The 24,967-nt window shown below is 47.7% G+C and overlaps 1 protein-coding gene across 1 annotated transcript in view; it reads right to left on the bottom strand.

Moving 5' to 3' along the window:
- Positions 1-24,967, bottom strand: part of LOC310776062 (glycine receptor subunit alpha-3-like) — a gene marked incomplete at both ends in the record, with an annotated part of 255,247 nt that overhangs the window by 81,022 nt on the left and 149,258 nt on the right. Inside the window, 2 exons of the mRNA XM_083636211.1 lie at positions 5,687-5,769; positions 17,095-17,318. Of these exons, the coding sequence (XP_083492337.1) occupies positions 5,687-5,769; positions 17,095-17,318 (307 nt within the window). The remainder of the gene's footprint in view (positions 1-5,686; positions 5,770-17,094; positions 17,319-24,967) is intronic.

The following is a 24,967-nucleotide window of genomic DNA, read 5'->3' as shown; positions in this document are numbered from 1 at the left end:
CCACTCCGAAATATCGGCACTCAGAAAGGGGGTCTATATTCCCCGTTTTTCACTAACCTCTCCCAGCCCCCACGCCAAACCTAACCTCCCCCCATGCCTAAACCTAACCTCCCCCAGACCCTAACCCAAAACCTAACCTCTCCCACCCCCACGCCTAAACCTAAGGTCGGCATTGTGGCTTCTAAGGTGAACGACCGCCAGTCCGAATAATGGAAGTTAACGTTCGGAGTGGCAGGGCTTCGGAAAGGCAGAGGAACCCCCAAAAAAAGATACATGCAACCTGCCATCCCTTCGCATCACTGATGACATCACAATTGCTCGAGTGACCATCACTGATCACATCATGGAGTGCTCGAGTGACATCACTCAGCGCACAGCAACTCAACGACAGAACCCACTTCCTCCCTTTTATATATGATTAGTGATGCACTTTACTAGAAAAAAATTAATGAACATTTGAAGATTCAGAAGTGTTCTTTGTTTTGTGTTCATAATAGTGATATCAGTAAGATCTGATTAGGTCGACCTACGGATCGCTATCGAATATTTAATCATCCATGTTACTTGCATCCCCATCCAGTATTATCTTCAGGGCATCTTCAACTGAGTATTTTCTTGCCATCTAAAAGGCATTGTGTAAAAAATTACAAAATTATACCGGTTATAAATATCTTAATTTTTACTCTAAATACACCTAATTATGTCATTTAATTCTATTGTGTTTCCGGTCAAATCTGACCGAGTGACTTCGTTTGTAATCATAAATATTGTGTTTTTCATCCAATTGCCTCAATACCTTATGTTATCCTCCACACTAGGCCTCTGAACATATACAATTGATGATCACCACTTGCATTGAATTTTGAGTGATTTATTCAACAGTGTAACACCTATGATGTTTTCGGTCAGAATTGACCGCCATAGGAAATGAATGGGTATGAGTATATTATGTTCATCCTGCAGATGGAAAACATCTCCACACACACACACACACACACACACACACACACACACACACACACACACACACACACACACACACACACACACACACACACACACAGACACACTCTCACACACAAACACACACTCTCTCTCACACACACACACACACACACACACACACACACACACGGGAACCTCTCAGTCATACAATGTATCAACTTCAAGATTCAAGATTCAAGATTTTTATTGTCACTCCATGGTACAAGTATCACATGTGAAATTCTTGTGCTGTGAACTCTGTTTACAACATAGTACAAATATAACAGGGCATTTGAGTGCAAAAACAACAAGAGACACAACAAGCAATAAGGCAGTATAGTGATAAGACAAGTCAGAGACAGTGGCATATTCACATGTCGTGTGCATACTTTAAACGTGCTTAAACATTTTAAATTCGGCGTATTTGACATACAGGTGCCAATAGCATATTCCTTATTAAACATACAATTAAACTTGCCGTTTTAAATTCTGCGTATTTGACATACAGGTGCAAATAGCATATTCCTTATTAAACATACAATTAAACATTAGACATACGTAATGGTAGCAGCACGGTACAGTACGGCTACTTCACTATTTGTGTATGTTAAGGAGTCTCGTGGCCTGCGGGAAGAAACTGTTCCTCAAGCGATTTGTGCGTGCTTTTGGAACCCTGTATCTTCTCCCTGAGGGTAACAGGGAGAACAGGCTGTTGTGGGGATGGTTTGTGTCTTTGATGATCTTCAGGGACCTCCTGAGGCACCGCTGTTTATACAGTTCATGCAGTTCTGGCAACTCACACCCTGTTACGCGCTGGGCCGCGCGTCTCACTCTCCGTAGCGCCCTGCGGTCCATGGTGGTACAGTTCCCGTACCAGGTGGTGAAGCAGCCAGTCAGCAGGCTTTCAATGGTGCCTCTGTAGAAGTCCGTAAGGATTTCTGGCCTTAGCCGAAATTTCTTCAGGCGCCTGAGTCCGTGTATTCGCTGTTGGGCCTTTTTGACAACAGTGGCGGTGTGGCCGGCCCAAGTCAGGTCCTGGTGGATATTGACTCCCAGGTACTTGAAGCTGTCCACCCTTTCCACCACTGTGCCGTTGATGGTGATTGGGGGGTGTGTGCCCCCCCCCTCCTGTAGTCTACAATGATCTCCTTGGTCTTGGAGACGTTCAGAGAGAGGTGGTTGTCCTGGCACCATTGTTCCAGGGCCCCCACCTCCTCTCTGTAGGCCGTCTCGTCGCCCCCCGAGATCAGCCCCACGACTGCTGTGTCGTCTGCAAACTTCACGATGGTGTTCGAAGTTTGAGTCGCCACACAGTCGTGGGTGTAGAGGTCGTACCAGAAGGGGCTGGAGACGCACCCCTGGGGTGCTCCTATGCTGATGGTCAGTGGGGAGGAGGTGAGGTTGCCCACCCTCACCACCTGGCGGCGGTCTGTCAGGAAATCCAGGATCCAGTCACACATTGCTGTGTTTAGTCCCAGATCCTTGAGCTTGTGTACCAGCCTGGAGGGTACTATGGTGTTGAATGCTGAGCTGTAGTCCACGAACAGCATTCTTACATAGGTGTCCTTCCCCTCCAGGTGGGACAGGGCGGTGTGGAGCACGTGTGCTACTGCATCCGCTGTGCTCCTGTTGGGGCGGTATGCAAATTGTAGCGGGTCGTGGCCCGGGGGGAGTGTGGGGCGGATCTGTGATATGACCAGCTTCTCAAAGCACTTGCTGGCTATTGGCGTGAGGGCTATTGGGCGCCATTCATTGAGGCTGGTCACTTTCTGCTGCTTGGGAATGGGGATGATTGTTGCTGCTTTGAAGCAGGAGGGAACTTGTCGGAGGGAGAGAGACTGGTTGAAAATGTCTGTGAATACGCCTGCCAGCTGGTGGGCGCAGGCCTTGAGGACCCGCCCGGGGATGCCGTCCGGGCCGGCCGCCTTGCGTGGGTTGATGCGCAGGAACGTCCGGCGCACCTCATCCTCAGTGATGGTGAGAGGGCGGTCTGGGTCTGTGGGGGGTGGGAGGTTGGGGGGGGGGTTGGTTGTTGGGTGGGAATGGGAGGGGGTGGGGGTGCTGAGGGGTGGGGGGGGAGAGGAGGAGGGGTGGTGGGGGGGCGGAGAGGAGGAGGGGTGATGGGGGGGAGAGGTGGCAGGGGGGGAGGAGAGGAGGGGGGAGGAGAGAGGGGGGGTGATGGGGGGGAGGAGAGGAGGTGGGGGGGGTGATGGGGGGGAGGAGAGGAGGTGGGGGGGAGGAGAGAGGGGGGGTGATGGGGGGGAGGAGAGGAGGAGGGGTGATGGGGGGGAGAGGAGGGGGGGAGGTGGAGGTGGGGTGGTGGGGAGGAGAGGGGTAGGGGGGGAGAAGGGGAGGCGCTCTGGCAGAGGGGTCGAACCTGGCGTAGAACGCGTTGAGTTCGTCTGGCAGGGTGGGTGACACGTTGGCGTTTTGCTGCCTTTCCCCTTTGAAGTCTGTGGCAGCATGGAGGCCTCTCCACAGGTGTCTGGGGTTGTTGGAGTCCAGTTTTGCCTCCAGCTGCCTTCCATATTCTCTCCGCGCTTTTTTTATTGTAGCTCGGAGGGCGTATTTCGTCTGCTTGTATTGTTCTGGCGTCCCGGACTTGAAGGCGGTGGTCCGGGCGTGAAGTGCAGCCCGGACATCACAGTTAATCCAGGGTTTCTGATTTGGCATTGTTTTGATTGTTTTTGTGGGGACTATGTCCTCTGTGCATTTTTTAATAAAACATGACACTGTTTCAGCATATTCTTCCAGGTCTCCTGTGTTGAATTCTCCCCATAACACTTGGTCGAAACAGTCTCTCAGGATGTCATCTGATTCGTCTGACCAGCGTTGGGTGGTTCGGTAGACTGGGGGGTGTCGTTTAAGCTTTGGTTTGTGTCTGGGGACGAGCCAGATAGAGGCGTGGTCCGATTTGCCGAATGGGGGGCGGGGTGTTGCTTTGTAGCAGCAAGGAATGTCCGTGTAGCACTGGTCCAGAGTGTTTTTACCCCGTGTCCTACAGTGTATATTCCCCCCAAATAAAAAAAATTAAAACAAATAAAAAATATATTTTTCTGATTATATTTTTTTGTTTTGTTTTTTGCTTTGTTTTTCCTTTCTTTCCCCTGTGTCTGAGCCTGTTTGTCTGTTTTGTCTTGTTTGTGTAAAAAAAAAAAAAAAAAAAAAAAAAAAAAATCTGAACGTGGCCTGCGGGCGCCACAGCGCCACCCCGGGCGACCAGGTGCCCGCGGGCACCGTGTTGGCTACCACTGCTACAGTAATTACAGTTACTATAGCCGTGTTTGGAATGGTTCACTCATTCACTCACTCACTATTTCCCATGTAGTGTTTATCAGTGAACTATATGGTGAATGATCAAACGAGTTTCAGACACTCACTCTTCTTCTCCTTTGGTAAACACGACAGCATTGCATTGTGGTATATGGGAGAAAATGTAGGGTACATTCTCTGTGCACTAGAAAATATAATCAAATTAGCAGTTGAGAATTCAGCTAGTACAAAATGACCAACACTCTATATATAGGGCTTTCACACCGGCAGGGCTCCGGTTTGGGTTCCGGTTACTGAACCCAAATTTGAACCAGCCGGCGCGTTCAGACCGAAAGAATTATTGGTTCGGAACCTGAAAAGTTGGTTCTCAGCGGTTGGTTCTTATTCTAGGCTGTGAAACAAGCAGGAAGGAGAAGAAGGCCGAGACAACATGGAGAAAAAGTATTTGCAGTGGTCTGCTGAGGAAACCAAATGTTTAGTGGCGATTTGGGCATCTAGCGAATTTCAAGAAAATCTAGAAAGCAGTACAAGAAAGAACAAGTTGTATGCCGAACTTGCGGAAGAGATGGCCAAGGCTGGGTTCACTCGAATGCCAGACCAAATAATTAATAAACTTAAAAAAAGGACTACCGAATAATGTCCTCCCACTTTGGTTCCGCTTAAATTGGTGTGAACGCGGGCTGCTTCGCCAGAAAGCACCTAGGGTCTGAGACTCCAGAACGGAGCCAGAGCCAGAACCAGAACCGTGTCTGTCTGAAAGCGGTAATAGTCCACTATTTCTGTAATAGGAACCGGTTTCGAACAGGGCTTATATATGATCCAGAGATGCTCACAAGTCATTATTTGCAAGTCCAATTCAAGTCTCAAGTATTTGAGGTGCAAGTCCAAGTCAAGTCTCAAGTCTTTGAGGATGAGTCTCAAGTCTAGTCTCAAGTCACTGTGTGTGTAATCTCTCGAGACAGACTTTCAACTTGCATCGAAAATTTACTGCTACTAGCAACGAGCTAGCATTGTTGTTGTTGTTTCATAGCAACGGAGGGATTTGAGAGCGACACGCAGGGACCAGAAAGGAAATACATAAATGGTCAGAGCCGGTCGGTTGGAGCCAATGGCAGAGCTTGCAGGGACCGGAAAGGGATTTTCTTCTGCCGATGGAGCCAACTTGAATTCCATTTATACAGACATGAAACGAGCCTGCCCGCAGAGGTTAGAGATTATTATTTTATCTTTTTTACCGATGGGTTCCCAGATTACTCTGTGTGTGTGTGTGTGTGTCTTAAGTGCGACTCAAGTCCAAGTCTACATCTCTCAATGAAACCCTTCTCTTTAATGACAAGCGTACTTAAAGATAGGCATCCCCCCCTGAGGTCTGTGTGTGTGTGTGTGTGTGTGTGTGTGTGTGTGTGCGTGTGTGCGTGTGTACACTCACAGCTCTCCAGCTGCATAATGCAGGTCTGGACATCCATGGGGAAGTTCTTCAGATCCATCGGACATGACAGAGTCAGTGTTAATCTGAAAAAGGACACGACAGAGTCAGTGTTAATGTGAAAAAGGACAACTAACACGAACCCTCGTTATTTAGAATGGGGGTCACTAGAGAGATTTGGAGGCGCTCTGAAATAAAAAGGTGTGACCCTTCTCTGACTAAAATATATTTTCCTCCACAAGTGATTGGAAAATATGCTTGACCCTCCCTGAAAAAATCACTTGTGAAACAATGCATTGTCAATAAAATCATAGGCAGCGCGAGGGCATCACGCATGGGACAAAATTAGGCAAAGCACATAAACAGCTCAACTTGCACTATGAGATAAGAAAGGCTACATCTGGCCATAAAATAAAATTTAAAAAGTATTACAATTATCACTGGTATGGCCAAATTGAGAATAAAATGTTCCATTCCTTCCCTCTTCACAAAGAATGCTCACCTCTATTTGGGTGTATATAGTGCAGCTCTCCATGCACTGTGCATCCACAACAAAACCTCTCCCGCTCAGATTTTTCATTTGTTTTTCCTCTAGATTCAGGTTTCCAACACACTTTCTCCAACTTGGCCCAGTTGTCGTTGGGACATTGTTATTGGCCGCTGGTAGGCTACAAATGCGTTCCATAACACACAGAATAGTCTTATTGTGAAGTTGCCGAGGCGAATGTATTCTGACACTGCTAATGAGCGTTACAGCAATATTAATAGTTAATATTCTCGGCTTGTAGCGTGCGACTCAGGGGCTGTAACAGAGATCAAAGCTGCCGGATGAGGTAAGATGAACTGTCGTGTAATTACGCGCTGGAGGAGACCAACTTCAATGCGCAGATGAAATATAATCAAAGTTGCCAATTGATTTGACACTGTCGCCATCCACCGCTCATCCATTCTGCAGTCCAGTTCAGTCATCAAAACTTATTTCCCTACATTGACGAGCATAAATTAAACCGGACATGCTTGGCAGCTTACCTCATACATCGGATCTGACAATATGTCGGTATTAACAATGATGTGTTTTGATAAGCCAATCTTTATTATAAATGAATTTGGGGTGCATTGCCCCCGCATTTCTCTCCCTCTCGCACAGCTGTCGGCTGGACGGCTTTGAGTCTTTTTTTCCCCCATGAGAAATGATAAGAAATGTCATATCAAAAGGTTTGGCCAGGAGGGGTGTTGTTGGGTATAGTTGCTGAATTCCGAAAAGCAAAAATAAATAAATTGATAAAATATAATAAATATTTGATGCATTCAAATTCGTATGACCCTTCTCTGGACTCAATTTAATAACAGTGTACCCTCCCTGAGACCCTCCAGTGACCCCTCCCATAAATAACGAACGGTCCCTTATCAAACTTTCAGAACTCAACAAACAAAGTCCGCATCAGCAAATTCTATACAGTACACTGTATACTTTTCATGCAGCGTCCTCTAGGGGTTGAAACACACTTTTGCAGTTGGGTCTTCCAATTGCCAGAATTCTGGGGGCTTTAATCTGAGAATTCCGATTTTTTTTCCACAAAATTCTCACAGTAAACTCAGAATTCTGACTTTAATCTCAGAATCCTGTTTTAAACTCAGAACTAAAAAAAATGCATCCTCTTAGTAGTAGTTTTAAGTTGTCTGTGGTGTATAAAAAAAGAGGGTGAAAAAGAAAAGAAATCAGGCGACCCCATTTGAATTTGTGACCCCAAGGTTGGGAGCCACTGACTAGCGTGACATCTGTCAATCATTCCATGTCAAATAACAGAAGAAATTCAATAATTATCAATAATAATAAAAAATCCACAATCACTGTGCCATATTGTTCTGAAATGGTTTTGATAGTTAGGAATGGATGTTTAGCATAACTGTAACATTATTTTGAGAAATTAAGTGACTGAAATTACTTACACTTATTCATAGAAATGTGTTTGGCCACAGTCATGCCATTTTACGTGCGATCAGGCTGAATGTTTCAGGAATTGTAAAGAGCACGCCTGCAGGTGAACTAATGGAGCCAGAATTTTTAATTTGGTAATTTGGTCAGATTAATTGTCCCAATTACCTAATGATTGCCCTAATTAACTAATGATGTGATGTCAATCGAGCAATGATGACATCATCTGGTGACATCAGCACTGATGACATAATCATCTTCTTAATGCCTTTCCGGCAGACTGGATGTCTTGCGGCACATTGCTGCCTCTCACAGAATATTACACAAATTCCAGACTCGGGGTTTCCCCCTCCTCAATGTTCCTCCCTCTGGCTGCCTCGCTCTCCTAGTCGACCTCCATGTTCCTGGCCCTCGTGCCAGCACGCCGACCTCCCTCGCTGCTCGACAGCTCAGACTCTGTCTCCTCCTCCTCCCTGTACCGATGATGTGCCAATTGTGCATACAGCCCTTCTCTTTAACAGTTAATCCATTAGTACATGTTTCACAGTTTGTTTTCTGCACGTTCCACACAGTCCGGCCCCTATTCTCCCACAGGCCTTCGGCGCTAAAACGGGCCTTCGGTGCTAAAAAACGTGCCTTGCGCCTGCCTCGGGAAGATATCAACATGGCTTTACGCTGCCAAATGCGCTTTAGGCCGAATGGGCGTGGCGCACTCCCTGAATGGGCGAGAATGGGCGTTTCGGCGTTAAAAAGCGGCCTAATGATATCTTCCCACCTGGCGTAAATTTAGCGCTTTGCGCTTTTGAAAACCAGGCCTATTCAGTGCGCTGGTTGCGTGGAGCGCTCCCCTCTGGCTCCCCTCTGGCTCCCCTCTGTCACCCTTCTCTGTGTCACTCTCTCCCTCTCTCCTCAGTCTGACAGGCACAATACGACTCTCTCTCTCTCTGACTCCCTCGCTCAGACAGACACAACACACTTCCCATAGGAAAAATAAGTTGTAAGTTCACTGCCTGGCGTCCCAGCATGCATTGTGGTACTCCATTTCGCTACTAAATAGCAACCAAATGAGCCGAAATATATGGTTACATGCTCCCAAAATAATGTGTAATGGTAACACAACCTGCAATTGTAGAACATTTCAATATTGGACCAAATAAAACATCGGAATGAAAACATGTCCTCCTGGGCCTATATATATCTCTTGTCGATTTAACGTGATTTAGATAAGTGACAGGGGCACGCGCTTCTACTGTCATCTGCTATACTGTGATGTCCGCTCCAATAACTTGGCCCTACTTCACATTTAGTTTTACAATAAAAACACATTTATGCAATGACTTTACATAATAGCAAAGACCTGTTTTATTTTTAGCGCTTGAGCCTCGAGGAAATCGATGCATCTGGGCGTGAGTTGTAGGGTTGTTTAATTAATTACTAACGTTATGCGCAAACGATTATATGCTGTGAACGTTAGGCAGTTATCGCCCATTATGTATTTTTAGCAACTTGTTTTCAGACTCTGCATGTCGTGATAGTTTGTTGAATGTCAATGCGATTCACTTAAGGCTATGCTCAGACAGTGAAGTGCAGCTGTGTGGTCAGTTTTCACAACTCCCCATTGTGTGGTCATGACCAAATTCCCCCCACCCCCGCCCCCTCTCTACTTTACACCCGGAGGTGCTCCACATGTATGAAAGCCTTATGTCTGAAAGGGTACACTTCATGTATCCCCCGGGTCAGGCTCAGGGCAAGCAATCCTGACCTGACCCGGAGTTCATGTCTGAAAGTGGCTAAAGAGGTGTATCCATGGTGACCACTACCCAGAATGCAATGCACCACGTCTGAATAGAGAAAAAAAAGAAAAGAAAAAAAAACTTTTTGAACATTAAACAACTTTGAGTTGAATTAAGTTATACAATGTTACAAGTGGTTGGTTGGTTGGTTCCTCTTCCGTCTGAGGGAACTGGGGAAGAATAAGTGTTTTAGCTGTCCTCTAAAGTCAGTCAAAAGATCATTTTTACATTTCTGTTTCCAAAAATCTATTAATATGATTGATATTTGTGATCTAATCTTCAATCCTAACAAGTTTGAATTGTGAGCTTATAGACTTCTAATCATAAATATCCATGAACCTTTATGGATTTGGCAAATGCCAATCATTATTTCACCTCAATCTGTCCAAACAAAGGACCAAACAAAGAGCAAAAGCTCTATTTTAGGGCTGGGTGATATGGACCAAAAATCACATCTGTCTTTTTAGACTGAATGGCGATACACAAATGAGCTTATGGGTAGCTTTAGGGTAGAATGGGTGTCATGCTTTAAAATAGTGGCGGAATAGTGGGAGGGGATAGAATGGGTGCCATGCTTTGGAGTAGAATGGTGCTTTAGAATAGAGGGGGAAGGGGGAAATAGGAGAGAGCCGGAGAGGGGAGGAGGGGTGGAGATCGGGGGGATGTGGGGGAGGAGAGAGCAGGGAGAGGGAGGAGGTGGGGAGAGAATGGGAAATGTGGGGGAGGAGAGAACGGAGAAGGAGAGGTGGGAGGGTGCAGGGGAGGGAGAGCAGGGGGAATGTGAGAGAGGTGAGAGCAGGAAGTGGCAGGGAATGGGGAAAATTGGGGAGGAGAGGAGGACGGGAAGGAGCAGGGGAGGGGAGAAAGAGGAGAGAGCAGGAGAAGGGAGGGGGGAGCAGATCAGACAAACTGACTACTCTAGACATTAACCAGAACTAACTAGGACACAGGGGATCTAGCTAATCTACAGTCTAGTCTGGCCTGTCCTATTCTGCTCTAGTCTGATTTTAGCCTGAACAGGTCTACAGCCTATAGTTAGGCTGTAGCTAATCTATCGCCTACCTAAGTATTCTAACCTACCGGCAGCCCTCGACCAGTGATAGTGAGCATCGATGCCAAAAATATACGTTGTGGAATTACATTAAAATGTATTGTGTTTTATAGAAAATTAACATTCTAAATCTAAAATAACATTTCAATATAATAATCTACTTTTTATCTGTTTGGTAATTGTAATAATTTGCAATTGGTTATATATATTTAAAAAAACATCTGCATTTGTGGGGAGCTTAAACATTTAATCAGTAAACACCCAGTTAAAAACAGTTGTATTTTCCACCTTTGTAATCAAGAGATAAATTTGACTTAATTCACAACTTGAAAAATCCTCAACGTACTTTGAAAATCAGTTTCGTAGTGGCGACGTATATTGTACTCTTTCAAAACAGCCACTCTCTGTCTGCAAATGAGACAAACCGCTGTTGAATTTACTTTGGGGAAAAAAATACTTGTCTTGCCACTCCGTCCTAAACTTTCTTTTGTCAGTGTGCCACTGCCGTGATGATGATCTGTCCATCTTGCTGAGCTGGTGTAAAGCCAGTGACTGGGGAGGGATCAAATATCAGAGCTCACCCCCCAACCAGGTGATTCAGCCAACCAATCAGGAGCAATCAATCCTCAGATAGCAATGCCTCACACCCGTGTGATAGAGTCGGGGAGAGAGAATACCAGCTGCACAAAATTAACGTTAATCGTAGATAGAAGAGTCCCGACATCTCCATTCAGGCGCGGACTGCTGCTGCATAATCGGGCACGTCGGGCAACTGCCCGGTGGGCTGGCCTGCAAAAAAAAAAAAAAAAATTTTTTTTACCCCCAAATCCGTGGCGGGCCCAAAAAAAAAGAGGCCAAACTTGGCCCGCGGGCCCCAAATTGGGCACCACTGGCCTAGAGTGACGACAGGTAGCTGGGACGAAGACGACCGGACCTAGGGCTGCAGCGGTGGGGGTGTACATCAGGCCAATTAAGGACACCTGGGGAGGAGAGAGAGAAGAGGAGAGGGGGAAGAGCCAGTACGGACAATGACGACCGGATCCAGGGCTGCGGCGGCGGGGGTGTACGTCAGGCCAATGAAGGGCACCTGAGGAGGAGAGAGAGAAAGGGGGGGGAGCCGGTACAGAGGAATCTGCGCAGGGGTGGAACTATGTTTGGCAGCTAATAATTTCCTGTCGATACTGCTGGGACAATTGATACTATATTACAAAGTCAAGTCTAGATTTATACTGATACTGCTGGCTTGAGACAGCCCACTCAGCAGTTCAAGACTAGGTTTATTCAGCGGATATCATAGATATTCTATCCATTCTGTCCATACTAGGATGACTAATACTATACTGCTAATTCAGGTCTACTTAGTCTAGGTCTAAGTTTAGACTGATACTGCTGGCTTGTGATAGCCTGCTCAGCAGTTCAGGACTAAGTTTATTCACCAGCTATTAGATTTTCTATCTAAGCTACTGGGTCGACTGATGCCATATTATTAAATTAGGTCAAGTCTAAGTTTATACTGATACTGCTGGCTTGTGATAGCCCGCTCAGCAGTTCAGGACTAAGTTTATTCACCAGCTATTAGATTTTCTATCTAAGCTACTGGGTTGACTGATACCATATTATTAAATTAGGTCAAGTCTAAGTTTATACTGATATTGCTGGCTTGAGACAGCCCGCTCAGCAATTCAGGATTGTAGTCAAGAGCTAATAAATATTTCTAGAGAATGACATCATCAAACACAACCATCAAGCACAACCATATGATTGGGAATATAAATGGGTTTTGAGTCTAGTTTTGAAGATTTAAATGGAGCCAGCTTCCCTAACTGACAGAGGAAGCTGGTTCCAGAGATGTGGAGCACGGTAAGAAAATGCTCTGCTACCTGCTGTAGCATACCTCCTGATTACTAACCTGTATAAAACAGTAAAAATCAGAGACAGCATACGTTAGCGCTTTTCATCAGCCATGCTTATTTTTAGATGGCTAGTAGCTAGTATTTACTTCATGGCTAACTTATGCACAACAAGGAACATGTGTTTATTTGGGAAAGGGATTCACTACTAAAGGCTTGCAGCAAATTAAGCTAAGAAATCGACATATGTCCGTTTGCAAAATGTGTGTCTATATTTCTCTATCATGATTGTTCGATGTGTTATTATTACTACTATAATTTGTTACTGTTGTGTCAGCTAGCCCTCCTGTCCCTGTTCTCTCCATATAGTCTCTCATATTCCCCCTGCTCTCCCTCCCCACCTCCTCCACTTTTCTAAAGCATGGCATACATTCCACTTTAAAGCATGGCACCCATTCTCTTTCTTTCCCCCTTCCCCTGCTACTTTCCCCACCTCTCCTTCTCCGTTCTCTCCTCCCCCACATCCCCTCGCTCTCCCTCCCCTCTCCTGCTCTCTCCTCTTTCCCCCTTCCCCTGCTCCTTCCCCACCTCCTATACTCTCCAACATTTCCCATTCCCTCCCCACTCACTCTCTTACATTCCCCCTGCTCTCCTCCTCTGCTCTATCCTATATTTCTATATTTTCTCTATTTCTCAATGTGTTATCTTTATTCTGTAATTTGCTACTGTTGTGTCAGCTAGAATTAGCTAGACATATTCTATGAAGCCCTCTGGGACATGCTTGTGAATTAGGGCTATACAAATAAACTTGACTTGTATATAACATGTCTAACTTGATGAGCATGAAGTTTGATGTCGAGTAGTTTGGTATAAATACATTTCAATCATGAGAGACCGGTCGGTAAGGTTTAACAAGAGACTTTATTTAGCAAATGGCATGCATGGCAAGTACTTTGGCGTATGACTCCATTGAAAGGTGGCGCTCCTCTTGAGGCAAGGGTGGGGAATGAGCAGCCGTGATGCCAACTGCTGCTATGATCCGCCAGAGTGGGTGTGACCTAGAACCCTCGCTATATATACTGTACTAGGAAGAACTGACGATGACTGACGTCACGTGAGGTTTCGATTGATTGATTGACTGATTGACTTTATTTGGTGAATGTCAACAATGATACAGGGAATACAAACAATCACCGAGGATAAAAACACAATAAAGCCACTGGCTTATTTCCATTGCGGTCCTCAAACAAACAACACCAAGGACAAAAAACAACATACGAATGGGTATCACCTTCTATACTCAAATTAAGATTTTTTACATTATTACTAGATTGGATAGGAATAATGGCACACTTGAATATTATACAATACATAAACATTTGTTGTTAAATGTAAGGAATTAACATACACAGAGAAACAAGAAAAACGAGGGGGGGGAGGGAGTGGGTTTGCGGGGGATGGGGGTTAGCAGTGGGAAGTGGGAGGGAGTAGGTCGTCCACATCAACATTGGAGGCTATGTATGTCGCTCATAGCAGCCTCCATATATCTATGGCCCCAATAAGATGTGACCGAGGAAGGAGGGGGGGGGGGGGGGGGGATGAGCGTCCAGGGAGGAGGTGCAAGTGCTAGATAGGCAGGACCAAGGCGGCATGGGGGGGGGAGGATGGGGTGTGTGAGTGTGTGCGTGTGTGTTTGAGTGAGTAGAAATGTGGCCAGGAATGTCCATAATTGTCCTTGTGTGCTGTAAGCCTGACAGTCAGATAGTGGGAGCCGTCTCCTTCCCGGATGGTGAGCGAAAACATAGCGGGTCGCTATGGATACGGCCTCGTCCAAAGTCTTATCTTGCAGGTGTTTAGGTGAAGGGTTAACTGTGGGGGGTTTTAGCTCCTCGTTTCACACATGGGGAGAATTTATCTTTCACCAACACTTGAGTGTGGGGGTCCGAAAGAAAAACAATAGTGGATAATTTGGTTATCCATACCAAATTTCAAGCAGGAATGCCGCCATATTCACATTACCTGATCAGCCTGTGACGTCAGTCAAGCCCGCAAAATTTGCGTTGTTGCAGGAAGTCAGCTGTGGTAGGGTAGCAAGCCGGGTCTTGGTCAATACAAAAAAAAAGTCCAGGTCGAAAAATATTAACTCATTCCCCGCCATTGACGTGTTTCTAGGTCATTTATGAGCCGTGTCCCTACCATTGACGTGATCACATTAATCCGTGTTTTCAGCGTCATGTGATATATGGCTGTCCTGTTCACCTCATGAAACACTAGAGGATGTTTAGAGTTGTAAAGAATTGACCACGAAAAAAAAACAGGAAGCAGAGAAAAGCAACAATCTCCCGTCAGAAAAGCTCCTTAAAACAGCTCCAGGCGCTGCTTTTAGCGAGCCACGGACTCCATGACAGCAGGGCAGCCTGTCACTCAAGTAAAAAAGTAGAGTCAGCACACTGACTGTGTAGAGACTTGCTCCCAGTAGATCTATTGTATGAATTACGTTTTGGTCATGGCGACCTTCATCAGAATGAAGGCAGCCTGTCACTCAAACCTGAAGGATTTTCTTTTCACCAGGCAATGACAAAACGTCCACAAGTCACCGGTCCTCAGGTAGTTTAGTTATTCAGTTCCTAAACTCTCACACCATTTAAATTTCAGCCGGTAGATTTCCTCCTGAAGCCACTGGCTTATTTCCATTGCGATCCTCAAACAAACAACACCAAGGACAAAAAACGACATACGAATGGGTATCACCTTCTATACTCAAATTAAGATTTTTTACATTATTACTAGATTGGATAGGAATAATGGCACACTTGAATATTATACAATACATAAACATTTGTTGTTAAATGTAAGGAATTAACATACACAGAGAAACAAGAAAAACGAGGGGGGGGAGGGAGTGGGTTTGCGGGGGATGGGGGTTAGCAGTGGGAAGTGGGAGGGAGTAGGTCGTCCACATCAACATTGGAGGCTATGTATGTCGCTCATAGCAGCCTCCATATATCTATGGCCCCAATAAGATGTGACCGAGGAAGGAGGGGGGGGGGGGGATGAGCGTCCAGGGAGGAGGTGCAAGTGCTAGATAGGCAGGACCAAGGCGGCATGGGGGGGGGGAGGATGGGGTGTGTGAGTGTGTGCGTGTGTGTTTGAGTGAGTAGAAATGTGGTCAGGAATGTCCATAATTGTCCTTGTGTGCTGTAAGCCTGACAGTCAGATAGTGGGAGCCGTCTCCTTCCCGGATGGTGAGCGAAAACATAGCGGGTCGCTATGGATACGGCCTCGTCCAAAGTCTTATCTTGCAGGTGTTTAGGTGAAGGGTTAACTGTGGGGGGTTTTAGCTCCTCGTTTCACACACGGGGAGAATTTATCTTTCACCAACACTTGAGTGTGGGGGTCCGAAAGAAAAACAATAGTGGATAATTTGGTTATCCATACCAAATTTCAAGCAGGAATGCCGCCATATTCACATTACCTGATCAGCCTGTGACGTCAGTCAAGCCCGCAAAATTTGCGTTGTTGCAGGAAGTCAGCTGTGGTAGGGTAGCAAGCCGGGTCTTGGTCAATACAAAAAAAAAGTCCAGGTCGAAAAATATTAACTCATTCCCCGCCATTGACGTGTTTCTAGGTCATTTATGAGCCGTGTCCCTGCCATTGACGTGATCACATTAATCCGTGTTTTCAGCGTCATGTGATATATGGCTGTCCTGTTCACCTCATGAAACACTAGAGGATGTTTAGAGTTGTACAGAATTGACCACGAAAAAAAAACAGGAAGCAGAGAAAAGCAACAATCTCCCGTCAGAAAAGCTCCTTAAAACAGCTCCAGGCGCTGCTTTTAGCGAGCCACGGACTCCATGACAGCAGGGCAGCCTGTCACTCAAGTAAAAAAGTAGAGTCAGCACACTGTGTAGAGACTTGCTCCCAGTAGATCTATTGTATGAATTACGTTTTGGTCATGGCGACCTTCATCAGAATGAAGGCAGCCTGTCACTCAAACCTGAAGGATTTTCTTTTCACCAGGCAATGACAAAACGTCCACAAGTCACCGGTCCTCAGGTAGTTTAGTTATTCAGTTCCTAAACTCTCACACCATTTAAATTTCAGCCGGTAGATTTCCTCCTGACCCCCAGACACGGACAACCAGCTGCTAAATAAATGGGCGTTAAGTGTCGCTATTTACATCCACGCATATTAATTCAACAAAGGGAATAACAGCCAAAGTTCCACTAACACAAACAATTTTCACCTACTCGGTGGTGCTCATCCTCCCCTGCCTAGTGAGGCTCTGACCCCGGCTTCCTCTTCCCGCTGTGTGTGTGTCTCCATTTTGAGATCAGAAAAATCGTAGAGCATTTTCACGCTCTTTACCCTCTTTTGTCTTCCAGCTTGTGAAGGAGTATTTTTGGAAGGAAAATAACCAAATGAGTCTGAATTGTCTTTGATTTCATTTGATTAGAGAAAAATATAGGCCTACTTTATGATTCTATTGTGAGTTTTTAAGTATAACTGCTTTAAATGCTGTTTTTTTATTCTACTTTATGTATTGAATTATTTTTTATTTTTTATTCTCTAAAGTGCTTTAAGAGAGTGTATTATTATCAAACCCCCAGTGGATAAGTTGCTAAAAAGCTGTCTAAGTCAACTGTGGTAACACATGTTTTTTCTTATATTATCTAATACCTGGATACCAGTGACCGTGATAAGACTCCATATACACTCAGCACCGCTCCACCCCACCATCAACATGCTGGCAAATCCACATACAACCTCCTCCTTACCTTATAGAATATAACACATTTCCATTCTTAAATATCCGAAGCAGTTTGTTATCTGTAGTGACTTCATGAAAGTGGGCTCCCTTCTCGTTGGCAAAGAATAGATCTGGTTTCCATATGGAATCTAACATAGAGGGGTCCAAGTCCAGAGAATCATCTGGGTATTCAGCGTAGGCTAGCCTGGGATCGTTCCACTGTTGACGGAGGAAGATATTCACACGGTAGTCCTACAGACACAAAGACAGACATGAAAAGATCACATACATTGATGACTATTTGTTACTGAGGTTTTGCAATGCATTAGATCAGTGATTCCCAAAGTGTGGGCCATGGCCCCTGGTGGGCCGTGGAGGTACTGCAGGTGAGCCGCGAGAGGTCCTTTACAATACTGTAAATACTTTACAATACTTTTTCCCTTGCCAAAATGAAGACATGACAGTTGTAGACTGTCATGTTGTAACGCCCAGGCCACGGTGTGGTCTGCTATATTATGTGTGTAACTTCTGAGGAGTTAACTCAGTGGACCTTTAGTAGAGAAAGGAGTTTTGTTATGTTTTCCCTTGTGTATTAGTCTGTCTTCTCCCCACTTGTTGCCCATGTTCCCTTGTTAGTCTGTCTTAATTCCTCCCACCTGTTGCCTATGTGTCTCGTTAGTCTGCCCCATTACCTGAGTTCTCCCCACCAATCAGCGCTCCCGTTTTGCCCCGTGTTCCTACCTCCCCAGCTGTCCCTCATGTTCCTGATGATTCCTTTGTGTATATATTGTCTCAGTCTGTGTGTTGTCCTTGTCGAGTCATTGTCTATCTGTCCCTGGTTGGTATGTATCGTCTTCCCTGTGCTCTGAGTTATTTTGACAATTGTTCCTGAGTTAGCCTAGCCTCTGGCTAGTGGGTTTTGTTATTTTGTCATTTAGAAATTTTCAGTAAAGACTATTTTTCTCCTAAAAACCTTGCCTGCCTGGTCTGCATTACCTTGCCTGCTGCCTCTCTCTCTTCTGCATTTGAGTCCACACATCACACCACCTTTTACACCATGACAGAATGACTCGACCACTCATGGACCCAGCGGAACTTCATAGAGTGCGCTCCGCAATCCAACTCCAGGGTGGAACCATGTCTGGTGGGTTGGAGATCATGATCCAGTATGCCCACTTCGCCCGGCAAGCAGCCTTGTCGGCTGGTAAACAACCGCCTCCTCTCCAGTCTGACATTACCTGCCTCACCATCGCCTACCAGCAGCTGCAACCTGCACAGATGTTGCCCGCGGTGAAGCCGACTTTGGCCCCCTGCTTGACCTTGCCGAGGTCCAAATCCAAGCCCCAGCGTCAGCGCCGCCACAAGGGTAAGCCCTCACTACCCAGTGTCATAGAGCCCTCACTGCCCAGTGCCATAGAGCCCTCACTGCCCAGTGTCATAGAGCCCTCACTGCACAGTGGCATAGAGCCCTCACTGCCCAGTGTCATAGAGCCCTCACTGCCCAGTGTCATAGAGCCCTCACTGCCCAGTGTCATAGGGTCCTCTCTGCCCAGTGTTATAGAGGCCTCACGGCCCAGTGTTACAGAGCCCTCACTGCCCAGTGCTACGGAGCCTCCAGTCTCTGCTCCCCATGGCCTCCTGGTCCTGGTGCGGCCTGTTCCTGGGCTGCAGGGGCCGCCGGTTCCGACACCACGCAAACTTTCTCTTCGTGTGTTGCGGGAGCCACCGGTTCCGGCGCCCCGCAAGCTTCCTGTGTTGTGGGAGCCACCGGTTCCTGCACCCCGCAAGCTTCCTGTTCCTGTGCTAAGGGAGCCACCGGTTCCTGCGCCCCGCAGACTTCTTGTGATACGGGAGTCACCGGTTCCAGCCCCCCGCAAGCTTCCTGTGTTGCGGGAGCCACCTGTTCCTGTACCCCGCAAGCTTCCTGTTCCTGTGCTACGGGAGCCACCGGTTCCTGCACCCCGCAGACTTCCTTTTCCTGTGCTACGGGAGCCACCGGTTCCTGCGCCCCGCAGACTTCCTGTTCTTGTGCTACGGGAGCCACCGGTTCCTGCGCCCCGCAGACTTCCTGTGCTACGGGAGCCACCAGTTCCGGCGCCCCCCGCAAGCTTGCCTGCCTGGTCTGCATTACCTTGCCTGCTGCTTCTCTCTCTTCTGCATTTGAGTCCACACATCACACCACCTTTTACACCATGACAGAATGACTCGACCACTCATGGACCCAGCGGAACTTCATAGAGTGCGCTCCGCAATCCAACTCCAGGGTGGAACCATGTCTGGTGGGTTGGAGATCATGATCCAGTATGCCCACTTCGCCCGGCAAGCAGCCTTGTCGGCTGGTAAACAACCGCCTCCTCTCCAGTCTGACATTACCTGCCTCACCATCGCCTACCAGCAGCTGCAACCTGCACAGATGTTGCCCGCGGTGAAGCCGGCTTTGGCCCCCTGCTTGACCTTGCCGAGGTCCAAATCCAAGCCCCAGCGTCAGCGCCGCCACAAGGGTAAGCCCTCACTACCCAGTGTCATAGAGCCCTCACTGCCCAGTGCCATAGAGCCCTCACTGCCCAGTATCATAGAGCCCTCACTGCCCAGTGGCATAGAGCCCTCACTGCCCAGTGTCATAGAGCCCTCACTGCCCAGTGTCATAGAGCCCTCACTGCCCAGTGTCATAGGGTCCTCTCTGCCCAGTGTTATAGAGGCCTCACGGCCCAGTGTTACAGAGCCCTCACTGCCCAGTGCTACGGAGCCTCCAGTCTCTGCTCCCCATGGCCTCCTGGTCCTGGTGCGGCCTGTTCCTGGGCTGCAGGGGCCGCCGGTTCCGACACCACGCAAACTTTCTCTTCGTGTGTTGCGGGAGCCACCGGTTCCGGCGCCCCGCAAGCTTCCTGTGTTGTGGGAGCCACCGGTTCCTGCACCCCGCAAGCTTCCTGTTCCTGTGCTAAGGGAGCCACCGGTTCCTGCGCCCCGCAGACTTCTTGTGATACGGGAGTCACCGGTTCCAGCCCCCCGCAAGCTTCCTGTGTTGCGGGAGCCACCTGTTCCTGTACCCCGCAAGCTTCCTGTTCCTGTGCTACGGGAGCCACCGGGTCCTGCACCCCGCAGACTTCCTTTTCCTGTGCTACGGGAGCCACCGGTTCCTGCGCCCCGCAGACTTCCTGTTCTTGTGCTACGGGAGCCACCGGTTCCTGCGCCCCGCAGACTTCCTGTGCTACGGGAGCCACCAGTTCCGGCGCCCCCCGCAAGCTTCCTGTGCTGCGGGAGCCACCGGTTCCTGCGCCCCGCAGACTTCCTGTTCCTGTGCTGCGGGAGCCACCGGTTCCAGCACCCCGTACACTTCCTGTTCCTGTGCTGCAGGGGCCACCGATTCCGGCACCCCGCAAGCTTCCTTTGGTGCGGGATCTTCCTGTGCTGTGTGTGCCACTGGTCCCGGTGTCTCGCAGGTACTCTGGTCTTGTGTCTCCCAGCTCCAGCCCTGGTCTTCCGCCTCCTGACTCCAGCCCTGGTCTTCCGCCTCCTGACTCCAGTCCTGGCCTTCCGCCTCCTGGATCCGGTCCTGGTCCTCCACCTCCTGGCTCTGGTCCTGGTTCTCCGCCTCCTGGCTCCGGTCCTGGTCCTCCGCCGCCCGGGTCCGGTCCTGGACTTCCGCCTCCTGGGTCCGGCCCTGGCCTTCCGCCTCCTGGGTCCGGTCCTGGTCCTCCGCCTCCTGGGTCCGGTCCTGGTCCTCCGCCTCCTGGCTCCGGTCTTGGCGTTCCGCCTCCTGGCTCCGGTCCGCGTGTTCCGCCTCCTGGCTCCGGTCCGCGTGTTCCGCCTCCTGGCTCTGGTCCTGGTGGTCCGCCTCCTGGCTCCGGTCCTGGTGTTCAGCCTCCTGGCTCTGGTCCTGGCATTCCGCCTCCTGGCTCCGGTCCTGGCGTTCCGCCTCCTGGCTCCAGTCCGCGTGTTCCGCCTCCTGGCTCTGGTCCTGGTGCTCCGCCTCCTGGCTCTGGTCCTGGTGTTCCGCCTCCTGGCTCCAGTTCTGGCGTTCCACCTCCTGGCTCCGGTCCGGGTCTTCCGCCTCCTGGCTCCGGTGCTGGCGTTCCGCCTCCTGGCTCCGCTCCTGGTCTTCCTCCAGGGTCAGCCTGGCAGTCCGCCTGGCCGTCCGCCAGACCTGCTCCGCCAGTTTGGCCTGCCCCCAGGTCGTCCACCTGAGGTTGCCGGCTCTGCCCTTTCCCCATCCGGGTCTCTGGCTCTTGTGTCCCGCCTCCGGGTCCCCCTCCGCCCACCCTGCTCAGTGTTTCAGGGGAACGTCTGGAAGCCGTTCCTAAGGAGGGGGCAGTGTAACGCCCAGGCCACGGTGTGGTCTGCTATATTATGTGTGTAACTTCTGAGGAGTTAACTCAGTGGACCTTTAGTAGAGAAAGGAGTTTTGTTATGTTTTCCCTCGTGTATTAGTCTGTCTTCTCCCCACTTGTTGCCCATGTTCCCTTGTTAGTCTGTCTTAATTCCTACCACCTGTTGCCTATGTGTCTCGTTAGTCTGCCCCATTACCTGAGTTCTCCCCACCAATCAGCTCTCCCATTTTGCCCCCTGTGTTCCTACCTCCCCAGCTGTCCCTCATGTTCCTGATGATTCCTTTGTGTATATATTGTCTCAGTCTGTATGTTGTCCTTGTCGAGTCATTGTCTATCTGTCCCTGGTTGGTATGTATCGTCTTCCCTGTGCTCTGAGTTATTTTGACAATTGTTCCTGAGTTTAGCCTAGCCTCTGGCTAGTGGGTTTTGTTATTTTGTAATTTTGAAATTTTCAGTAAAGACTATTTTTCTCCTAAAAACCTTGCCTGCCTGGTCTGCATTACCTTGCCTGCTGCCTCTCTCTCTTCTGCATTTGGGTCCACACATCACACCACCTTTTACACCATGACACATGTAGACATGACAGTATTTGTACCAGCCTTAGGTCAGGGGTTTTCAGCTGATTGTGACCCAGGGATCACCATTCTGACTAAAGAAGCACCCTGATGACCACTGGTGTGAGGAAATGGAGTCATGGTCAGCATGGAAAATGTGGATGATGTTTATGAATTTAGCAGATTTATTACATTTGATCTGAAAGATTTTTTGTAGATGTTCTTGGTTGCTGCAGGATCTCATAGCATCTTCCTGAGGGCAGTTTTGTGAACTGCCCTTTGTGGGGATGTACAGGATCGGACACAATTTGTCTGGCTTTTCGTGCCACCCGTGTATTATAGATATATCCCAGTTGTTTCTGCTCTTTCCCAATAATTTTACTTGTCATGTTTGTAATTTGGGACAGTCTATTTTTGTTCTTAGCTCCTAGATACCCATACAATGTACACATGTCAAAGGTAAAAACACTTTCAATAAGACTCCTGTAGACAGTCACCAGAGTAGCTTCATTGCTTTTTTAAAGATGCATTCTGTATTGGCTGTGAAACTTAAATTGCAATCAAAATAGGTTCCTAAGTGTTGTTGAGTTGACTCGGAGTCATGATAAACACTTTTAGTTGATGTTTATTTCGGGAGTCAGCAGGAGGACATGTTAACATCACAATACCGGAACATGTATTATCAACATCACGTTGCAACTCTCACGAGACTTGTAGCGGGGTACGGCAACACTGTGTAGCCAAACAGTATAACAGTGCAACTGTCTACATCTCCCCTCTTTAGCTTTGGTCTTCAAAGTAGCATTACTGAACACAACAACATGCTATGAAATAATAATTCCACCGACGAAGCTTATACTGGAAAATTAAGTGACCTGAAATTAAAGTGCATTGTTATTGCCCTGGTTGCACACCTCAATATTGGCTCAATGAATAAACAAAATAATTCACAGCTTCTCATGTTCAACATTGTATAAACAAAACAGTAAACAGTTCACATGTCGTTTTTTTTTTTTTTTTTTAACAGTTTACATCTCCTTTTAAATCTTTTCACATCAATTTTGAGTCAGTTTAGTTTAGTTTAGGTACTTTGCATTCGGCTTGGACACTCTACCAGATCTAGTGAGATACGTGGAAGTAGTAGGCTGAACGGGGTTTTTATCCTGTATCACTACACACTTCTGCAACACTTTACTGGGAGTCTTTTCAGCACTTGTTTGTTTTTGGGATTGTGCTGTTGGTGTTAGTTCAGTGTTATCCACTTTTTCAGTTATTTGTGTTTTGTCCATCTGTGGTTCAGTTGTGTGTTGTGTCACATCTGGTCCTTTTTCATGTGTGATGGGTTTGAGAGGCTGTGGCTCCAACACTGGTAGAATGTGACATCGGTTGCGTCTGTATTCCTTTCCTTCAGACTCTACCACGTATGAGCGTGGCTCGCCACACTTCCTCCTCACAACTCCCATTTTGTCATGTCCTTTTTGTGTTTGGAGTCTCACCACCTGGTTTGGTGTTAGGGGAACCAGTGGCTTGCTTGTCTTGTCATAGCAGCATTTCTGAGCATGTCGCTTCTTTGTGAGCTGGGCTTTAACACTGGCTGTTGTTTTTGCTGCTGGTTTCAAAAGCTGTTTGCAGATTGGCAGCGTTGTCCGAGTCCGTCTGGACAGAAGTCTTTGCGCAGGTGATCCCAGGATGTTATCCCTAGGCACATTCCGTATGTTTAGCAGATTCAGATAGAAGTCCGTTCCATCTCTTTTTGTCGTTTCCAACAGTTTTTTCGCACTCCTTACAGCTCTTTCACTGAGGCCGTTGGACTGCGGGTACTCAGGGCTGCTTGTCACGTGTAGGAAGTCCCATGATTTGGCAAAATCACAGAATGTCTGGCTGGTGTACTGAGTGCCGTTGTCTGAGTACAGCTTCTGTGGTATGCCATGCACTGAGAAGTGACGTTTGAGCTTGTTGATCACACATAGGGATGATGGGCTGCTTAGTTGGTCAATCTCAAACCATCCCGAGTATGAGTCGACGGTCACGAGATAGTGATGGCTGTTCCATTCAAATAGATCTGTTGCAACAACAGACCAGGGGAGGTCGGGAACTGTGTGTGACTTTAGTGGTTCTCTTTGTTGGTGGGGCTTCAGGCTGTTACAGATGCTGCATGACTGAATGGCAGTCTCAATATCTTCATTGATTGTCGGCCAGAACACACTTTCCCTTGCCCTTTTCTTTGTTGATTCCACACCTGGATGTCCTTTGTGTAACACTTTCAGATATTCAGAGCGCAGGGACACCGGAATAACTGCTCTGTTGCCTCTCATGATGATGTCGTTTTCAACAGCAAGTTCATCACGGAAACCAAAGAACGGTTTCACCTCCACTGGCACACCGCGTACGCGTCTTGGCCATCCGTTTTGAATGAGAGCAATGAGTGTCTGGTGTGTGCTGTCTGCAGCCGTGTGCTCACGGAGCTCCTCTAGCCGCTGTGGAGAAATCAGCTGAACAGCCATCACCTCAAACTCGTTCTGCTCCTCTTTCTGTGGACTGACATCGCGCCTCGGTGCGCGTGAGAGGGTATCAGCCAGATAGAGGTGTTTTCCTTTTTTGTAGACTAGAGTCAAATCAAATCTCTGTAGACTCAACATCATGCGCTGCAGGCGTGCTGGGACTGTGTGAAAAGGCTTCTTGTGGATTGTAACCAAGGGCTGGTGGTCGGTTTCAATCACAACTGGCTTGCCATAGACGTAATCGTAAAACTTGTAACATGCGAAAACCACAGCCAACAACTCCTTCTCTATTTGCGCGTATCTTGTCTCCGTTTCAGTCAGTGTCCGTGATGCGTATGCCACAGGTTTCTCTTCTTGGAGGCAAGCAGCTCCCAATCACCTTGAGAAAGGCCAGTTTGGCCGAAACATGTCGGTGGAAGCCATATTTTATTAAAGGCTTTTTAAAATATTCTTGAAGAGTTGCCTTGGACTTCCTTTGTTCTTTCTACTAGCTCCCAAACCATATTGGGATGCATCGC

Source organism: Poromitra crassiceps (genome assembly GCF_964638095.1).
Source record: "Poromitra crassiceps genome assembly, chromosome: 4".
Taxonomy (NCBI): domain Eukaryota; kingdom Metazoa; phylum Chordata; class Actinopteri; order Beryciformes; family Melamphaidae; genus Poromitra; species Poromitra crassiceps.
Note: the sequence above shows the minus strand (reverse complement) of the source record. Positions and strands in the feature narration are given on the sequence as shown.